The sequence below is a fragment of the Leopardus geoffroyi genome, chromosome E1, assembly GCF_018350155.1.
Source record: "Leopardus geoffroyi isolate Oge1 chromosome E1, O.geoffroyi_Oge1_pat1.0, whole genome shotgun sequence".
Taxonomy (NCBI): Eukaryota; Metazoa; Chordata; class Mammalia; order Carnivora; family Felidae; genus Leopardus; species Leopardus geoffroyi.
The window spans coordinates 44,215,569-44,233,945 of record NC_059330.1 but is presented as its reverse complement, the minus strand read 5'-3'; the positions used below and the strand labels follow the sequence as shown (position 1 = coordinate 44,233,945).

Genomic DNA, 18,377 nt, shown 5'->3' with positions numbered 1-18,377 from the left:
TCCTCAATACTTAATTATCAACAACTCCAAAGAGGTACAGAAACAGAGCCATCCTACCTAAGGCCCTGAGGGCAGATGTGTTATGGAAATTTATAGACTTTTAAAAAGTCACACATTGTATGTTCTGGGTAAGTGCTTCAAAATTAAATATAAATCCAAAGCCAAAGAGTGTGTGAACCCAAAGAGTGAATTGTAATGTAAACTATGGACCTTGGGTGACTGTGATATGTCACTGCAGGCTCATCAACTGTAACAAATGCACCACTCTGGTGGGGGCTATCGACAACGGAGACTACCCGAAGCAGGCGTGCCATGCTGGGGCAGGGGGTATATTAAGAAATCTCTATCTTCTGCTCAATTTTGCTATCAACCTTAAAATGCTGCCCCCCAAAAATAGTCCTTTAATTAAAAAAAAATCAAATACATTAATATTTCTGCTTCAAAAGGTATGCATAATTAAGAATGTAAAGTCTCATCAAGTATCACTTCAGGTCAAATTTTGTCAACAAATGACCTGATGGAGACCTTAGGGAGAACCACTTCTGCTTCTCACAGATCTTTGGAGTTTGGAGATGCAGATAAGGGGATCTGGACCTGCAGTATTATTCCTACTTTGCACAAGAAGGGAAGTGTGGGTGTTGGGGAGGGTGGCGGGGGGAGGTAGAGTTCTATGAACATCAGTCAGGTCAAGTTGGCAGTGTTGTCTGGATCTTTTACACTCACATTTGTTGTTTAGTAATTCTGTCAATTACTGAGTTACAAGTGTGAAAATTTTGAAATATAATTATGGATTTGTCTATCCCTTTAATTTGCATATATTTTATGCTTCATGTATCTGAGGCATCCACCTTTATGACTCTTCTGTCTCCTTGGTGAAATGACCCCATTATCTAAAATGTCCTTCTTTATCTCTGGTAACTGTCTGAGAATTGTCTGTATCTCTGGTATTCCTGTCTTAAAAACGATTTTGCTAATATTAATACACACACAGTAGCTTTCTTATGCTTACTGTTCATAAAGTAGATCTTCCCCTGCTTTTCTTCCCCATTGATCTGAGTTTCCAACTGGTATTATTCACTTTCATCCTAAAGAAAGTTCTCTAACATTTCTTTCAGTGCACATACTCTGCCAACAGATTTTTCTCAATTTCATCTAAAAATGACTTTATTTCACCTTTATTTTTAAAGACGTTTTTTGGCACCACTCCCTATTTTAATGATCCCATTCCACTATTTTCTGTCCTCCACTGTTTCAGAAAAGAAGTCACCAAACAATACCAATGTTCACTTATATGGAATGCATCTTTTGTCCCTCTGGCTACATGCAAGATTTTCTTCAGCATTCATTTTCACCATGTTGTATTTCTCCTGCTTACTATTTTTGGAGTTTCTTCAATCTGTAAATTTTTTTCATTTGAATATCCAGTCATTATTTCCTCAGCTCCAGCCCCCCTACCTCCTCTGGAACTCGAATTATACATACTTACTGTTCCCCCAGCACTATGTTCATCTCTGAGCAGCTCTATGTTCAGTTTTTCTGTCTTCTGGTTGGATAATTCCCACTGATCTGTTATGTGCACGGATCCCTTCTTGTGTAAGTTTTCAATCTGCTGTTTAGTATACCAGTAAATTTTTTACTCGGATACTGTACTTTTCAATTCCACAATTTATGTTCTACAAGTTCCACGTGATTTTTTTTTTTTTTTTTAGTTTTCACCTCTTTGCTGATATTTCCCCATGTTTTTGCTACCTTTTACTTTAAATCTTCAAATATATTTCTAGAAGTTTTATTAAATGATTTGAGAGAGAGAGAGAGAGAGAGAGAGAGAGAGAGTTGGGGAGGGACAGAGAGAGAGAGAGGGAGACAGGATCTGAAGCAGGCTCTGTGCTGTGTGAGTGCAGAGCCCCATGTGAGGCTTGAACCCACGAAACGTGAGATCATGACCTGCGCCTAAGTCAGAGGCTTAACTGACTGAGCCACCCAGGCACTCCTCCTTCAAACATATTTCTATTTAATTCTACTATGAGCCATTTCAGGATCAGTTTCTATCATCTTCTTGCATGGTAACGAACACAGTTTCCTGTTTATTGTATATGATATGTTACTCTGAATTCAGTTAAATTTCCCAGAAGCATGTTGATTTCTGCTCTAGTAGGCACATTTCTAATTGGTTACAAATCAAATGAACCTTGATTTTGTGTAACTAGTTTCAGGCTTTCACAGAAACCTATCAGGGTTTATTTGGGATTTCTTAATCCTATGGTGGGTGAGTTCCTTAGTCCTGGGAAAGTCTTTAACTCCTAAATCATGAGTCTTCTTTGGTTTCAGTATAAGGCCCTAGTTGAAGGTATTTATCAAGTCTTGCTGGAATTCAAACTCCAAATTCTGTTCTTTGCTGCAGCGGGCACTGACTACATTCTCTACTCTGCTTTTTCAGCCTACCAACTGCTGCTTTCTACTTGGCTCTATCTAAACTCTACGGAACTCTGTGGATCAGGGGTTAAGTCAGCTGAAGGACGTGAGAGTTACTTACACAGAATGTGGGACTAAGCCCTCCGCCCCCATGAGTCCCTCTCTGCCACTATTTCCTCCCTCAGTTTCTAGCTACTTGGCAGCTATGACCTCCATCCTCTGACAATATGAAAGCTAAGGAGATGGTGGCTATCTAGTTGAGTCCGAAAAACCCTGTACCAACGGGACAGGGGAGGCCCTGTGAGAATACTTTGTCAGAAATTTTGTTGACTTTCTTTGGTAATTTTTAACTGTGTTTTTCCTACCTAGTAACAGGCATAGGTTCCAAGTTAGCTCTATTCACTGTTTAATTCTTAATTGGGGGAAAGGGGACTACTAATTATTCAAGAGAGTGAGTGGGAGGAGAAAGAAGGAAAGGGCATGTTTTAGAACATGGGAGAACTCTCAATAGCTTTAGACAATCCCCCTTTGCAGGAACACACCCTTTTTTGTTCAGAAGGCTTTTTATTTCATATCAGAATTTATTAGTGCAGCAGTTGACTTTATCAGCACCTGCAGATGCAAAGCCAGAGGCCCTTTGGTTTCTCTCTTCTGCCTACTCTTACCTTTCAAACTGCCTTTAGTAAGGAGTCAAATTGAAGTCTGTTTGCGTTAAGGGGCATTTTTCTAGGAGTTCCTCCCTTCTTCTCAGTACTCTACTCTGTGGCAGAAAAACAAAACTCACTCCATCTCAGGGAACATTTCCTGCTTGTCTCCACGGCTCAAAAAAGGCTCACTCGTGCATCCAGTCTCCCAAATCACTTAGTTTCTGCAGTATCTGTACAACGCCCACAACCAAAGCAGATTATATATTGCGTCCATCAAAAAACACTCATTCAGGTTGGAAATAAGGCAAAAAGATGAAAGTCCTTTCAGTATTAACACTTGAACATCATCTAACAAGTCCACTAAAGGGTCACAGGACTCTCGATGAATTACTTAACTTTGTATTACTTACTATTTATTTACACTGGATTAGGGCTTAGATGCCTTAAGTTGGATGTCTATTTTCAGAACACTGAGGAGTTAAAATTGGTCTGTGTTTAGTTGAGAACATGACTCCAAAGGTAATGGCTTTATTATTCTTACAGGGTATTAGAAGTTTTGTAGGCTCCTGAGTAATCTTATTCTAGCACTCATCATTCTCACTGTCATCAGTAAGTTACACTGTATTTTTCTTTAGAATTTTGTCTAACTTCTTAAAACTATATTTTGACCGTTGAAAAATTTGCTTTGGCTTTTTCGTGAATTTCAGAAATGAAAATGCAAAAATGAACAACACAACAAAACAAATGCCTCTGATGTAATTATTTTTACACCACAAGTCTTCAAATGTTTTCTTGAAGGGAAGGAGGAATTAAAAAAGAAAAAAAGGCAACAAATACTTCCATTTTGGAAAAAATATTGTTGATGTGCAGACGCAAAGAGACTAGCTGGTTTAATGCACGATTTCAAAAGCCACCACTCTGGTCTACCAAACACACTACTGTCATGGGACTTCGGAATTTCTAACAAATGACTTAAATCAAGAAATACTAATATTCATAAAAGCCAAAGAGCTTCTGGGGCAAGAGGGGAGGGAAAAGTGAAAGAAACAAATAAAAAAGTGCTCTTGGGGATTCAGAAATTAAAGAAATTAATTTGGATGTTGAGAGAAATAGAAATAAAGGAAGAAATCATGGAAGAGGGAGACCTGAGCTAGGCTCTAAGGATACAGAAGATTACAGAAAACGACAGCTTTATCCTCATTACAGAACTAAAGGGGGTAACTCAGAGCACTTTCAACATCCTTGTGAGTTAAACTCTAGTCCCACCTTTTCATCTTATAGTGGCCTTCTCAGAAAGGTTGTCTTTACTCTTCAAAGGTATCAGAGCCAAGTGCTCTCCCGATTCTCAGTAATACTCCATGATGCCTTACTTGTTCTAGCTGTAATGTCTTGAGTTAGGAACTGCTTTTAAATTCAAGGTCAACTACACAGCTGCAGGAGGGGACCTGTGCTGCTCTACTCAGGAATTCAGACCTTGAAATGTCAAAAGTGATAAAAGGGGATACAGTCCTCTTCCTTCAGCCAATGCCAGGATACCTGCTATAGAGAATGAACTGTGTACTGATGCTACCCCCTGAATTCTCACTCATCTCCCCTTTTCTGTCTTTTACACTTACCAATTTATCATTCCCATGATCCGTCTTCACCTCAGAACTAAGTGGAAGAAATAAGTCTGTTGGTGTATGCTCCGGGGGAGGTGCCTCCCCAAGAACTATCAACCCCTGCAGGACAGAGAGAAAAGCAGCGTAAGTGAGTGGTATTATAAGTCACAGATTTAATGAAGGAGTTACTATGACAAGGGTTAGGGACAGGGGACTGGTTTAGCAGAGGCCTCTTCCCTTCTTCTCCCAGGGTTCTGAAACAAAATACACTACCAGCAGCTTTACTTTCCCAAGAGTTATTTCAACAAAAAGCCTAGCAGTAAGTAGCAATGAGTAAGGCCTAAGTCAGACCCAAACTTCCCCTTTTCTCCACCTGAATGCTGTGACCTACATAGCTTGTTACCTTTAGCATCTTTTTATTCACATCTTTCAGATCTGGAATCTTTATCAAAATATGGTACTTTTACACTGTATTATTAACTAGACTATAAGAACAGCAGCAATGTAATTTTCTAGTTAACCTGATCACAGATGTGGCTTAAGCATTACCGTAAGTGCTACAAATATAAATGATAAGTAAGCCAACTATTTGAGCAGCCAAAACTACTACAAAGGTGAACAGTCCAGTCCCTATATTACAAACCAAGAACTTAAAAAACAAAAAACTGTTCCAAAGGCACCTGTTTCTCATATGCATAAAAATCACCCCAGATTGGGTTCCTGCTCCACAATTTCAAAATCAGATCTTATGTTCATCCCAGGAAATAAAAAATGTAAAAAGAAATTTAAAACGACTCCACAAATCCTATCCATAGTCAGCAAGGGCCCAGCTTGGTAAAGGCAGAAATGAGCTTGCTGTGAAAAACAAACAAAAAGCCACACACATGAATCTCCCCATGAACTCAAATAGAGGTAGCCAAAATCAAGTTCTGATACTGTGTAATAGAAAGACTGAGATGAAAGTAACGAGGGCTTTAAGTCTTTGGTTCTCCTTCTCTGATCCAGAAAATAAGGAGAGATGACTGATAAGTATCTCTTAAAGGTAATTTTGTATTAGAATCACCTGGGGAAACTCATCAAGCTAATACTTGCCCAGTTTCATCATCAAATCTACTCAGAGTCCCTGGGGTTAGGGATGGGTATTCTACAGTTTTAAAAAACTCCACTGGTAAATCCTAAAGCAAGTTCTAAGTTGAAACACACTAGAGTTGATCAGTCTTGACTCAGCATCAGGGTCCCCCAGTAAACATCCTAAAATATAGATTTTAGGGCCTAGAGATTTTGACTATCGATTTGAGCTCCCTAGCCATTATGACACAAGCTCTTATAGGCCAATGAACCACATGATCCATCCAAGGGATGGATCCCTTTCCTGTCTAACTCAAAAATCTCTATGAAATAGGGGATGCAAAGAGATGAAATGAGGTAGGGGGAGGGCTGACATTAAGAAAGGACAATGGGGGCACCTGAGTGGCTCAGTCGGTTAAGCGTCCAACTTTGGTTCAGGTCATGATCTCACGGTCTGTGGGTTCGAGCCCCGAGTCGGGTTCTGTGCCGACAGCTCAGAGCCTGGAGCCTGCTTTGGATTCTGTGTGTGTGTGTGTGTGTGTGTCTCTCTCTCTCTCTCTCTGCCCCTCCCCAGCTCATGCTCTGTCTCTTGCTCTCTCAAAAATAAATAAGAAAGGACAATGGAATTCTACCTCAGTCCAAACACACACACACACACACACACACACACACACACACACACACACACCAGAAAACACACCCCACAATTTAAAAAATAAATATGAAAAATAAGTATTACAACACCCTCCTGGCCCCGCCCAAAGGGAAGAGAAACAGCATTTACCTATCCTGGAATAAGACTATGACCCGCCTATGTAGAAAGTGAAGTGGAAACTCCACAGAAAAGGGGAGAAAGGTCATTAACTAATAATAAGCAAGAAACATGTGCCCTAGACTTCAAAATGAAGTTATTCTAGCTATAAGAATTTCTGCCGCAAAGTACTTTGTCTCAATCACAAGCATAGAACAGATTTCATAAACTATTTGCAAGAGAAAGCTATCTTGCACACTATTCCATTCTCAAAATACTGCATTCAATATCTTCCCTGCTTAAGAGCCCTGGTTACAATTATGCCAATCTCTATCCCCCAGAAAATGTCTGAATGTATATGAAGTTGTTATCACTGAGAGGTGGGGGTTATTACAATATAGTTACAAGGTAAACAAATGCAATTAAAGATTACAACACTACCTGTTCTTATGTCCTTTGTTCATACTGGTTCTGGCCTTTCAAAAATATTTACCTATCCAAAATGTCATTCATCCTTTTTTTTGTTTGTTTATTTTTGAGAGAGACAGAGAGCGAATGGGGGAGGAGCAGAGAGACGGGGAGAACAGAATCCGAAGCAGGCTCCAGGCTCTGAGCTGTCAGCAGAGAGCCCAACAAGGGGTTCAAGCTCACAAGCCGTGAGATCATGACTGAGCTGATGTTGGATGCTTAACCAACTGAGCCACCCAAGTACCCCTGTCATTCATCCTTTCAAAGACCTTGTCAGATCCAAATCCCATCTCCGAGAAAATGTCCCTGGTTAACTGAGCCCTACTTGCTCTATCCACATTACCAAAGGTCCTAAAGTATTGTGATTGTCTTACGTTCTGTGTATCTGAATCTCATTTCCAGAGCAGAACCTTAGGTCAAAATATTCATTTTATTTATTGTTGCCTCAATTTGTTGTTGTTATTGTTTCAGTTTATTTTGAGAGAGTGAGAGAGAGTGTGAGTGGCGGAAGGGAAGAGGGATAATCCCAAGCAGGCTTCGCTATGTCAGCGCAGAAACCCTATGTGGGGCTTGATCTCACGTATAGTGAGATCACGACCTAAGCAGAAATCAAGAGTCAGACGCTCAAGTGACTGAGCCACCCAAGTGCCCCAATTTGTTGCTTATTAACTAATGTTAAGCTCTTAAAGACTTAGACAAAATACATATATATCTGAATCCCATATTCCCTAGCAGAGTCATATACCAAGAATGGAAATATGTAACAATTATTTTTTGAGTTTTAGGTTAAAAGGTTTTTTCTTTGAATAGGAAAATATTAAGTTTATATTAATTATAGCCAGAAGCCTAAATAATCCAATTACCAGGTATAAAGTTACTCCCTCAATTTTTTTAGGTGAGAAGGTAAGTCAGGAATAACAGTCAATATTTTCCAAAGAGAAAACTTTTTCCTTAAACCCTAATTTCTTAAAATAAACACCTCTCTGAGAGACAACAAGGATATTCTCCTGAGACTTTATGAGACCTCGTAGGGCCCATTTATTCCCCATCATTTTACAGACCCAGAGAGGATGCAGGTTGAAGGTCATGTCAACAGGCCAATCCATGGCAGAACTAAGGCTAATGGCTGGGTTAAACTACTGTTGTTCTTTTATTCATTCAAATCAAGCCATCAATTACCCATTTATCTACATTTGTTAGTTGCTGGGGATACAGGAAAGAAGGACAGACCTATCCTTCCACCCCCACACCACCTGAACCCATCCCATAAAATGCTTACATTCTAATACTGGGGAAGACAGACAATGAACAAACAAGTAAGTAAATTTTATGCAGTACATTAGAAGATGTTAAATGCTAAAAATAAAGGGACAGTGTAAGGATTAAATGGGAGTGGGCACCTCAGTGCTATTACTGTACTCTACAATAGACAGAGCAAACTGGCAGAGGCCAAGGTAAAAAGACCAGGAGAGTCTCCCCATCCTTCTTCACTGCTCCCCGAGTCAGAACCAGGGTCATGCCCAAGCTGCCCAGGCCTAGCAAACTCCTATATAAGGATGAAAGGAATTGGGATGGGTTAGAGTTGCACGCAGTCTTAACGTAGCCTTATAAGTTATTTCTCTGTGGAAATGCAAAGCTGTCATGTATGTCAAAAAAAGGAAGAAAAAAAATTAATATGTACCAGAATTTAAAAAGGAAGGAATGGTAGAAGGAATTATGCTAAGCCTGATGACAAAACAGGGCAAAAGAAAGCAAGCAAAAAGGGAAGAATAGAAAAAACTTAAAGTTGTAGACTTGGGTTAATTGCTTCTCTTTCACCAATTTTGTATAACAGAAGGAGTCAAAGTACAAGATTAAAAAACATCACCTCTTAACTTATAATACAGAATTAAGATGTAATTTCACCTACTTGCTCCCTTTTTCATTCTGAGTAGGTCAATGTCCCTTACCCATCTTAAGATAAAGCAGTGACCTCACTAATACATCAGCTCCACAAGAACCATCCTGGGCTACCACCGGCAAGACCCAGCTGTCCACAATGCCTTATAACCCCACTGAGATGGGAAGATAAACTGCTTAACATCACTTTTGAAGACAATGGTGTATTTCTAGGCTTCTGCTATTCCATTCAGCTCCTTTTCTATCCAGAAGCTTCAATGCTCTTCCACCTCTCATTCCCAATAATATGTCCATTTTTAGTTAGCAGCTGCTATGTAATTTCACAGATCAGTCAAGGAAGAGATAAAAGAAAAATGATATGTTTTGTATTAGACACAGATGTTGAAGACTGTGCTACGAGAAAGAAAGTCTCCTTCAGCAACAGAACCCATCTGGTCCCTGTGCTTTTCCCCCTCAGTTTTATGTAGCAGGTATGAAATTTCAATGAAATTAGACAGAAAATGCTCTGGACTCAGAAAAACTGCTCCAGGTTCAAATTTAGCTCTGCCTCTTACAAGCTTGTAAGCTGTAAGATTTGCTCTGTGCATTTAACATACATGAAGATACCCGTATACAGTACACACTCCAGGTACATACATAGTTTTCCTTTCTCACTTTAAGGCATGGGAGTTTTAAAATAACAAAACAAAACAAAACAAAACAAGCTCACTGAATATGAAAATTAAAATACAATAGTTGGGGAGCCTGGGTGGCTCAGTTGGCTGGGCATCTGACTCTTGAATTTGGCTCAGGTCAGGATCCCAGGGTCATGGGATAGAGCCCTGCACCAGGCTCTGACCTGAGCCTGGAGCCTGCTTCAGATTCTCTTGGTCTCTCCTTCTGTCCCTCCCCGGCCACCTCTCAAATTAAGGGCGGGGACGGTGGGAGTAAGTAGCAGAGTACAGAAGAACTCCTAAACACTATCTTTTCTCCAAAAAGCGAAAGGAAATCATGACTACCAAAGAAACTCTCAAGACTCTCTCAATCTGGAAGTTAACACTTAACTTCTAACAGAAGAGAAATTGGTAGTCAACTAGTGGTAGTTTTCAAATGCTTTCTTTTTTGGAATATGTTACTTTAAGAAAATTAACGTTAACATGCTAGAAAGAAAATCTTTAGAAAGAAAAAGCCTCACCCCCTAATTCCCCAACCTAAGACAACCTACAATTGACCACCAAACCTGGATTCATCTCATGAAAAGGTCTGCACTACCCAGGCAATCCTGGCAAATCTTGGAGCAGGATGGGAAATGGAAACATCAATCCACTTTACTAAAACACAGGCAGTTAAAAACCTCCCATTTTAATAACTCAAAAAGTAGCCGAGCACTTGAAGCAACTGCCAACTTGAGCAACAGATGCTCACATCTCAGCTCTGTGATTACATGTTCACTTGACTATGAACAAACTGCTAACCTCTCTGACCCTCCACTGGTATACCTTTAAATTTGTAAGTAACAGTAAAATGCTTAGCATAGTGCCTGGCACATAGTAAATGCCCAACAACTTCTATTATTATAGTGATATGAAGACTAAATGCCTGTTACTTTATCTTCGGGGTAAATTTCATTGCTTATATGTCATATAGGCTTGAACAGTAGCCCCCCAAAATTTATATAACCCAGAACCTAAAAATGTGTCCTTATTTGGAAATAGGGTCTTTGTAGATATAATTGGGTTAAAATGAACCCTTTAGTGTGGGCCCTAAATCCCAGTATGACTGGTGTTCTTTTAAAAGGGAAGTGTGGGGGCGCCTGGGTGGCGCAGTCGGTTAAGCGTCCGACTTCAGACAGGTCACGAGCTCGCGGTCCGTGAGTTCGAGCCCCGCGTCAGGCTCTGGGCTGATGGCTCAGAGCCTGGAGCCTGCTTCCGATTCTGTGTCTCTCTCTCTCTGACCCTCCCCCGTTCATGCTCTGTCTCTCTCTGTCTCAAAAATAAATAAAAACGTTAAAAAAAAATTAAAAAAAAAAATAAAAGGGAAGTGTGGACACAGACACACAGAGAGAAGACAGCCACGTGAGGACAGAGGAGGAAAGTGGAATGACGCAGCTATGAATGCAGGAACACCAAGAAACGCCAGCAATCACCAGAAGCTTAGGAAGAGGCAAGGAAGGCTCCTTCCTTAGACTCTTCAGAAGGAGCATGGCCTTCCTGACACCTTGATCTCAGAATTCTAGCCTGCAAAACTGTGAGAAAATACATTTGTGTTGTTTTAAGTTTACTGCTCGATTTGTGCTTTGCTACAGCAGTCCCAAGAAACTAATACATTTGTTTTAAACAGACATTGTATAAATAAAGATATTTAATAAAGTTGTCAATTTTCTTGAAATATTACTTATTAGGACATATTTATTAGGATCATCATTCAACTTTTACTCTTCCTGTCACAATTTTGTAGCATTGTGTATTCAGACTGCAGAGCAAGAAAATATAATCATGAATGCCTTATTTTACAGACCATGAAAACTGAGGATCAGAAAGGTTCAGTGGCTTTTCTTCCCAACCTTATATAGCTATATGGTAGCAGAGAGCACGAGAACCAAAGATTATCAAGTCCAAGCCTGGCATTTCTTTAATACATTATATTCTGAATAATGAAACTTTTGGATAGTCAATATATGTACAAAACCCCAGAATACTTTCCAGATATTTAGAAATACCTAACACTTTTGAAAGTTTCCTAAAACTGAACATAAAAGTACCCATGATGTGATTTAGCTAAAAATATTTATTATGGTATGCTTTATAATATAATTAAAAAAAATTTTTTTTAGTGTTTATTTATTTTTGACAGAGAGAGAGAGAGAGAGAGAGAGAGAGAGAGAGAGCGCGCTCGCATGAGTGGGGGAGGGGCAGAGAGAGAGGGAGACAGAATCTGAAGCAGGCTCCAGGCTCCGAGTTGTCAGCACAGAGCCCAACGTGGGGCTTGAACCCACAGACCGCGAGATCATGACCTGAGCTGAAGTCAGACGCTCAACTGACTGAGCCACCCAGGTGCTCCTATAATTTTAATAACAGGCGTAATTAAAACCGCCACCAAAATAAGGTAACAGAATGTAGTCCTTAAAATGTTTCCCCCCAAAAAGCAACAAGAAGAGCGCTCCAGGGGGATTTCTGGAATACAAATTTAGATGACGTGTGTGGGAGGCCGCAGACTTTTACTTCAAACTCATCACTGTATCTTGTCAGCTGGTTACTCTTTAACTTTTGGCCTACTAGTTAATTTAATGCATACAGTCCACAGTACAGCAGTTCTCTGGAGGCTTTGACCAGCACCAAGGCGGGACAAAAAAGTGTTGCGACACTTATTTTAGGAACAGTCAACTCTACATTTAGACCAGAGTCCAGTCATGGAGACTGGCTCAACTACCACAAAACTACCAGTGTCACTATCCAAGATAAAAGTTCTATGAGAAGAATCAGGACTCTGCAGATAGGAGGACACAGAAAAACCAAAATCTTGTAAGAATGTAAAATCCATGAAAGGAGGATTTTTATTTATCCCTGTGACCCCCTGTAATGAGATCAGTGCCTCGTACACAGTAGGCACTCACCTGTGTGCTAAACGGATGGCTTTTCCATGCACATTTATCCCTCAGTCAAACCCAAACTGAGTAAGGGACTTTTTTCTAAGTTGATTTTTAAGAAGAAAAACTACCACACTGTCACTATCAAAGAGAAAAGTTCTATGGTAAGAATCAGGACTCTGCAGATAGGAGGACACAAAAAACCCAAATCCCAAACACCAATGTCTAATTTCCCTGGAACAATCTTTCACAAAAAACCCTATTTTTCCTCAAGAAAGCAAGGGAAGCTTAGTGGTAAAACAGAAGTGCATCAAAGTAAAAAGCAAGATGAAATCCTAGGTCATCATCGCTTTTCCATAAATATAACAAATATGAGTTACATCAATGGCTTACATTATATAGTGTCTTTTTCTTATGTTTCCTATTAGCCCAAATATAGGAACTGTTTTGTTCTAAACACATGTTCAATTTAACATTAACTAACAGTGTTGTCTGCGCTATACTAAACAACATCAGGCCCTTAAACAAATTAAACCACTACAGCAGATCACATTAAACCATGCTCTTTGACACAGCTAAGAGTTATTGAGGGATGGGAAAAAAGGGATAATGGTAGTTTTTAACTGGTCTGAAAAAGACCAGACATTTATCTCTTACCTTATTAGCACGTATCTGCTTATAAATATCTGTTTGCTGCCGAATTCGATATTCCAAGTCAGAAACATGAGCCTGAAGCCAGTTCCAGCGGCTGACAATAGCTGCTCGGTCTGCAGCCCATCTCCACTCTGACCTGCGCCTCCTAAAAGGAAAGAAACTGAGTGAAATCCAAAAGTAGCAGTAAGATTTACAGCAAATGGGACGGGGAGGGTTTTAACATCTAAAGGCCCGTATACCAACTGACTCTGGTACCAAGAAAAACCAAGACTCTGTGTGTGTGTGTGTGTGTGTGTGTGTGTGTGTGTGTGTGTGTCAGAGGACACACATGGAGGGCACTTCACATACAGATATTTCCCAAATTAACTAGTTGCAACTGTCTTCTAGTATCCTGATCCTGCATAAATTTCAGAGAAGAGAGAGAAATATTCTCAGGAGATTTCTCAGGAGACAGCGAAGTATTTTCTACTTTAACATAAGACATATAAACAATAAAGATTATCTACACAGCAAATCCAAAAGACACCGCATATTATTAAAGCTAAGAATTCTTAGAATGTAACAATTAAAACTGTTCAGATCATGATACAAAAACTTGAAGTGCTGCTATGTGCTGACATGTAGAAAATATTCATTTTTTTTAAAAAGCACTATTCACAACACCAACAAATGCTAATGCCATACACAAAAGATCTTTAGAATAGTAAAAGAATTTAATGGAATACTGTTTATTTTTATTAATTATTGTATCTATCAACATGACTAAATCTCAACAATATGGAATGGAAAAACTGTAAGAAAACTAAAAAAGAATAAACATAAAATAAGAACTGTTGCCAATACATAAACAGTAAGTATAAAAACATGCATAGAACTGACACTCAACAATTGAGGATTAAGGTCCTGAGAAGGGGAATGGAGAAGTCAGATTTTAGCTTGACCTATAATGTAATAATTGATTCTTCTTTAAAAACAGGGGTGCCTCAGTCAGTTAAGTGCCTGACTTTGGTTCAGGTCATGATCTCACGGTTTGTGGGTTCGAGCCCCACATTGGGCTGTGTGCTGGTAGCATAGAGCCTGGAGCCTGCTTTGGATTCTGTGTCTCTCTCTCTCTGCACCGCCCCCCCCCCCCCATAAACATTTAAAAAAATTAAAAAATAAAAAAGTCAAGGGGTACCCGTACCTGGGTGGCTCAGTTGGTTAACTGTCCAACTCTTGATTTCTGCTCAGGTCATTATCTCACGGTGATGAGATTGAGCCCCACAATGGCCTCTGTGCTGGGCATGGAACCTGCTTGGGATTCTCTCTCTCTCTCTCTCTCTCTCTCTCTCTCTCTCGTCCTCCAGCCCCCAAATAAATAAACATTTATAATAATAATAAAATAAAAACAAAATCTGGGACACCTGGCTGGCTCACTTGGAAGAGCATGCCATTCTTGATCTTGGTGTCATGAGTTCAAGCCCCATATTGGATGTAGAGATTACTTTAAGAAATAAAAAACTTAAAAAACACAATAAAAATAAAAACAAAAAGTCTGATAGAAATGACAACATTTTAACATTCCTTAAATATTAAAGCAGGTATATGGCACCTGGTATATTCTGTAATCAAAATATGTAATAATCTTCCACAAAATTCTTTTTCAACAAAGCAGCAGTCACTGACCATAGCCCCACCTCCAGTCAGGATATACATACTCATTACTAAAAATTTTAAGTGGCTATTAAGTGAACTTTCACAAAGTCTACTAATGGGGTAAAAAAACAGCATAATGTCAATAATAAAAGAGAATACATCTAACCGTGGTAGGGTTAGAAATGAGTTAATTCTTTTATTTATTATTCTTATTTTTTAATGTCTATTTCTTTCTGAGAGAGAGAGCGAGCACACAGGGGAGGGACAGAGGAAGAAAGGGACAGAGGATCTGAAGCAGGCTCTGTGTTGACAGCAGACAGTCTGATGCGGTGCTCTAACTCACAAACCACGAGATCATGACCTGAGCCGAAGTCAGATGCTTAACCAACTGAGCCACCTAGGTGCCCCAGAAACGAGTTCTTAATTACACCATTATAATTAAGACCAAGGACAGCAATGGTATTTTACTAACTTTTATTTTATATGATCCAAAATAAGCCACTCAGGCCAATCACTGTCATAAAGTATTATCCAATTATTTCTTTCAGAAAGAAGGTATTTTATAGTACCTAATATTGATGGAATCAGTATATGTAAAGATACTTTTTTAAAAAGTATAATTATCTGGATTAATGTTGGCTGCAGGTCTAGTTCTAGCTCAAGTTCAGGAAAGAACCTCAAGAGGTAAAGTATAACCACTTGAGGATCATTCCTGAACTATAAAAATATCCTCCCTTTTCTAAGAGGCAAGGCTAGTTAACCTGCAGAGCCACTTTCGAACTCTCACTCCTCTACAAGGTTCACCCCCTTCCTATCTGGCAAAATCTCTTGGTTTTACAAATCATTCATTCCTGAAGCTACCACAGCACCAAATGCCCATGTACCATATCACCACTGGGCTACTCCAAAAACCTCCTCAGCTACTACTCCTAATGTAAGTCATACACTACTTTTCCTAAATAAACTCCCCTCAAACCTCATTTCTTCCATCACTCTTATGTGTAAGGAACCGTACAGTTCTTGTGGCTTCTTTTCAAATCTTAAGCTTTCAAGAAAACAAAGTGTAAGGGGAGTCAAATATTGTAAAAGACAGCAATTCAAAGACAAAAAGTGATTAATAAAACTAACACAACACCCATTTAATGCCAGTTTATTCACAAATTTATTTTAACTGACAGTGGCTAGCCAAAACAAAACCCTAATGTTGAAAGTTAAAGCAAAAGAAAGAATGACTTCTTGGCAAATTTACAGCACTTCCTCCTTGGTCACTCTTGGTGGACAAAGAATCCTGGCAGTCTCTCCCAATGATCCTGAACTTAGCTCATAACGCTTCTCATGACAGTGTTCCAGGACACCAAGCACTCTAAATTGGCAGAAAAGATGAAACCTATTTGTTATCTCTGAATTTAGATACATCTTAACCAAAAGATTTCTTTTTTTTTTTTTTCCTTTCTTGTCTGATGTCAAGGCGGGGCAGGGAGGAGAGATAATAAACCCAAACACTTTTAAATCTGTTTGAAAGCCTGAGAATATAAAAGGAAAAGAAAATTACTTAAAACATTTCAGTTCATAAGAACTTTGATGAGTAAGTACTGTTTTTCTTTGATATTAAGGAATAGCCCTTCTAAATTTTCCTAAGGTCAAAACTAACAAGCCTGCTATATAGGTATTTTCCTAAATATCAATAATAAACTGAGTCTCCTAGTAAGATTTTTTGGAAATTGGCTAATAAATTAAAGATAGGCAGCATTAAGGGAATACTGAAATTCCCAAATTATGAACAGGTTTCATTCTACAAATACACTTGTCATATGACAGTTTAGAACTGGAAGGGATTTTCAATAGGAAGTTGTCACAGTATTATATAACATAATTAATGAAAAATGGAAAACCTTAACCCAAATGTCCAAAAAGTATCTTGTGTTTAAAATACCAGCAATAGGGGAGCCTGGGTGGCTCAATTGGTTAAGCTTCCGACTTCAGCTCAGGTCATGACCTCACAGTCTGTGAGTTCAAGCCCCGTGTCGGGCTCTTTGCTGACAGCTCAGAGCCTGGAGCCTGCTTCTGATTCTGTGTCTCCCTCTATCTGCCCCTTCCCCACTCATGCTCTGTCTCTCTCTCAAAAATAAATAAACTTTAAAAATAAGAGAAGAGAAGAGAAGAGAAGAGAAGAGAAGAGAAGAGAAGAGAAAATAAAATAAAAATACTAGCAATATGGGCAAAAGCTAAACTGTTAGCAAAGGTGAGAGAGGTACACAGTTAACGAGCCAGAGGTAGCTATGAAGACGTTACCGCACTCCAGTGATAGAGGAGAACATAAAACATTATTGAAAGAGTAAGATCTTCTCATCTTTTTTTTCCCCCCGTTTCAGACACAACATGCCACAGAATCTCAGTTTACCAGAGGTAGAAGTGGATTTCCCAATATTCGAAATGTAAATTTATTACTCTGATAACTTACAGATTAAAAACAAGAGGCATCGATTTAGTATCAGTCATACAAACTTCAAAGGAGAGCACATAACTAAGGTTGCAGAGTGATAATTATTCAATGAACTGGTTTTTACTGTAGTCCTTACAAATGATGAATAAAAAGATATGGATTCCAAAACAGAGGAGTCTTTCAATTCTTTCTTGTTGCTTATTCTGTGCTAACAATTAGTGAAATAATTGTTTTAACTGTGTTATCTGTGCAGGACACTGGAATTTTTTTAATTTAATGTTTATTTGTTTAAGCAGGGAGAGCGAGTGGGAGGGGGGAGAGAGAGAGAGAGAGAGAGAGAGAGAGAGAGAGGGAGGGAGAGGGAGAGGGAGAGGGAGAGAGAGAGAGAGAGAGAGAGAATATGAATATTCCAAGCAGGCTCCATGCTCAGCAGAGCCTGATATGGGGCTTGATCCAAAAACTGTGAGATCACAACCTGAGCCTTTATCAAGAGTTGGACGCTCAACCAACTGAGCCACCCAGGTGCCCCCTAAAATGCCTCCCAATCTATTATTCTGCTGTGTGCTTTACTCTAGTTTATATCAAAATATCTGTCTGTAAATACCAGGCTACTATCTGAGTGGGAATTCATTTTAACTCATATTTTGTCACTTGCTCTTATAAGCATTTTATGGTAAATTTACTTTGTCGCCATGTGCTGTATAAAAAAATCTATTAAAATTTTACACTCTGGATTGATTTTTGGTTACATAAATGCAGGAAGATACAGTACCAATATTTCCTTTGGTAATACCACATGAATAATATATTTAATGTTGCCAGCTATGTACCAGTATTTATTTGTATAAAACTATACATGCTGTATAGATTTCTTTTTTAGCTATGTGAATTTATACTTTAATGGTTCTTTTTAGTGGGTTAGAAGAATATTACCACATATCCAGAATTTAGGATGTTTAATAGGATCCAAGAGTATAGAATATTTATGGTACTTACTTGAACAAAAAGTCATTTCCTCTAAAAAAGCTCTTTTATTTATAAACACTTTGAAACTACACAATGGGAAAGCACTTGAAAATTTAGGGTTCAGCTTACATGTTGGCCAATACGGAAAACGAAAAAGTGAGTTTTGTTTTTAATTTTTTAAAAATCATCTTGGGGGCGCCTGGGTGGCGCAGTCGGTTAAGCGTCCGACTTCAGCCAGGTCACGATCTCGCGGTCCGTGAGTTCGAGC

General features: G+C 39.1%; 1 protein-coding gene across 3 annotated transcripts in view; it reads right to left on the bottom strand.

Moving 5' to 3' along the window:
- Window positions 1–18,377, bottom strand: part of KANSL1 (KAT8 regulatory NSL complex subunit 1) — a 134,880-nt gene that overhangs the window by 39,661 nt on the left and 76,842 nt on the right. For 2 of the 3 annotated variants that reach the window (XM_045489296.1, XM_045489298.1), the window contains exons 2-3: window positions 13,069–13,210; window positions 4,676–4,780 (exon numbers count right to left, since the gene is read on the bottom strand). In XM_045489296.1, the coding sequence (XP_045345252.1) occupies window positions 4,676–4,780; window positions 13,069–13,210 (247 nt within the window). The remainder of the gene's footprint in view (window positions 1–4,675; window positions 4,781–13,068; window positions 13,211–18,377) is intronic. The other variant, XM_045489297.1, reaches the window with a different exon arrangement.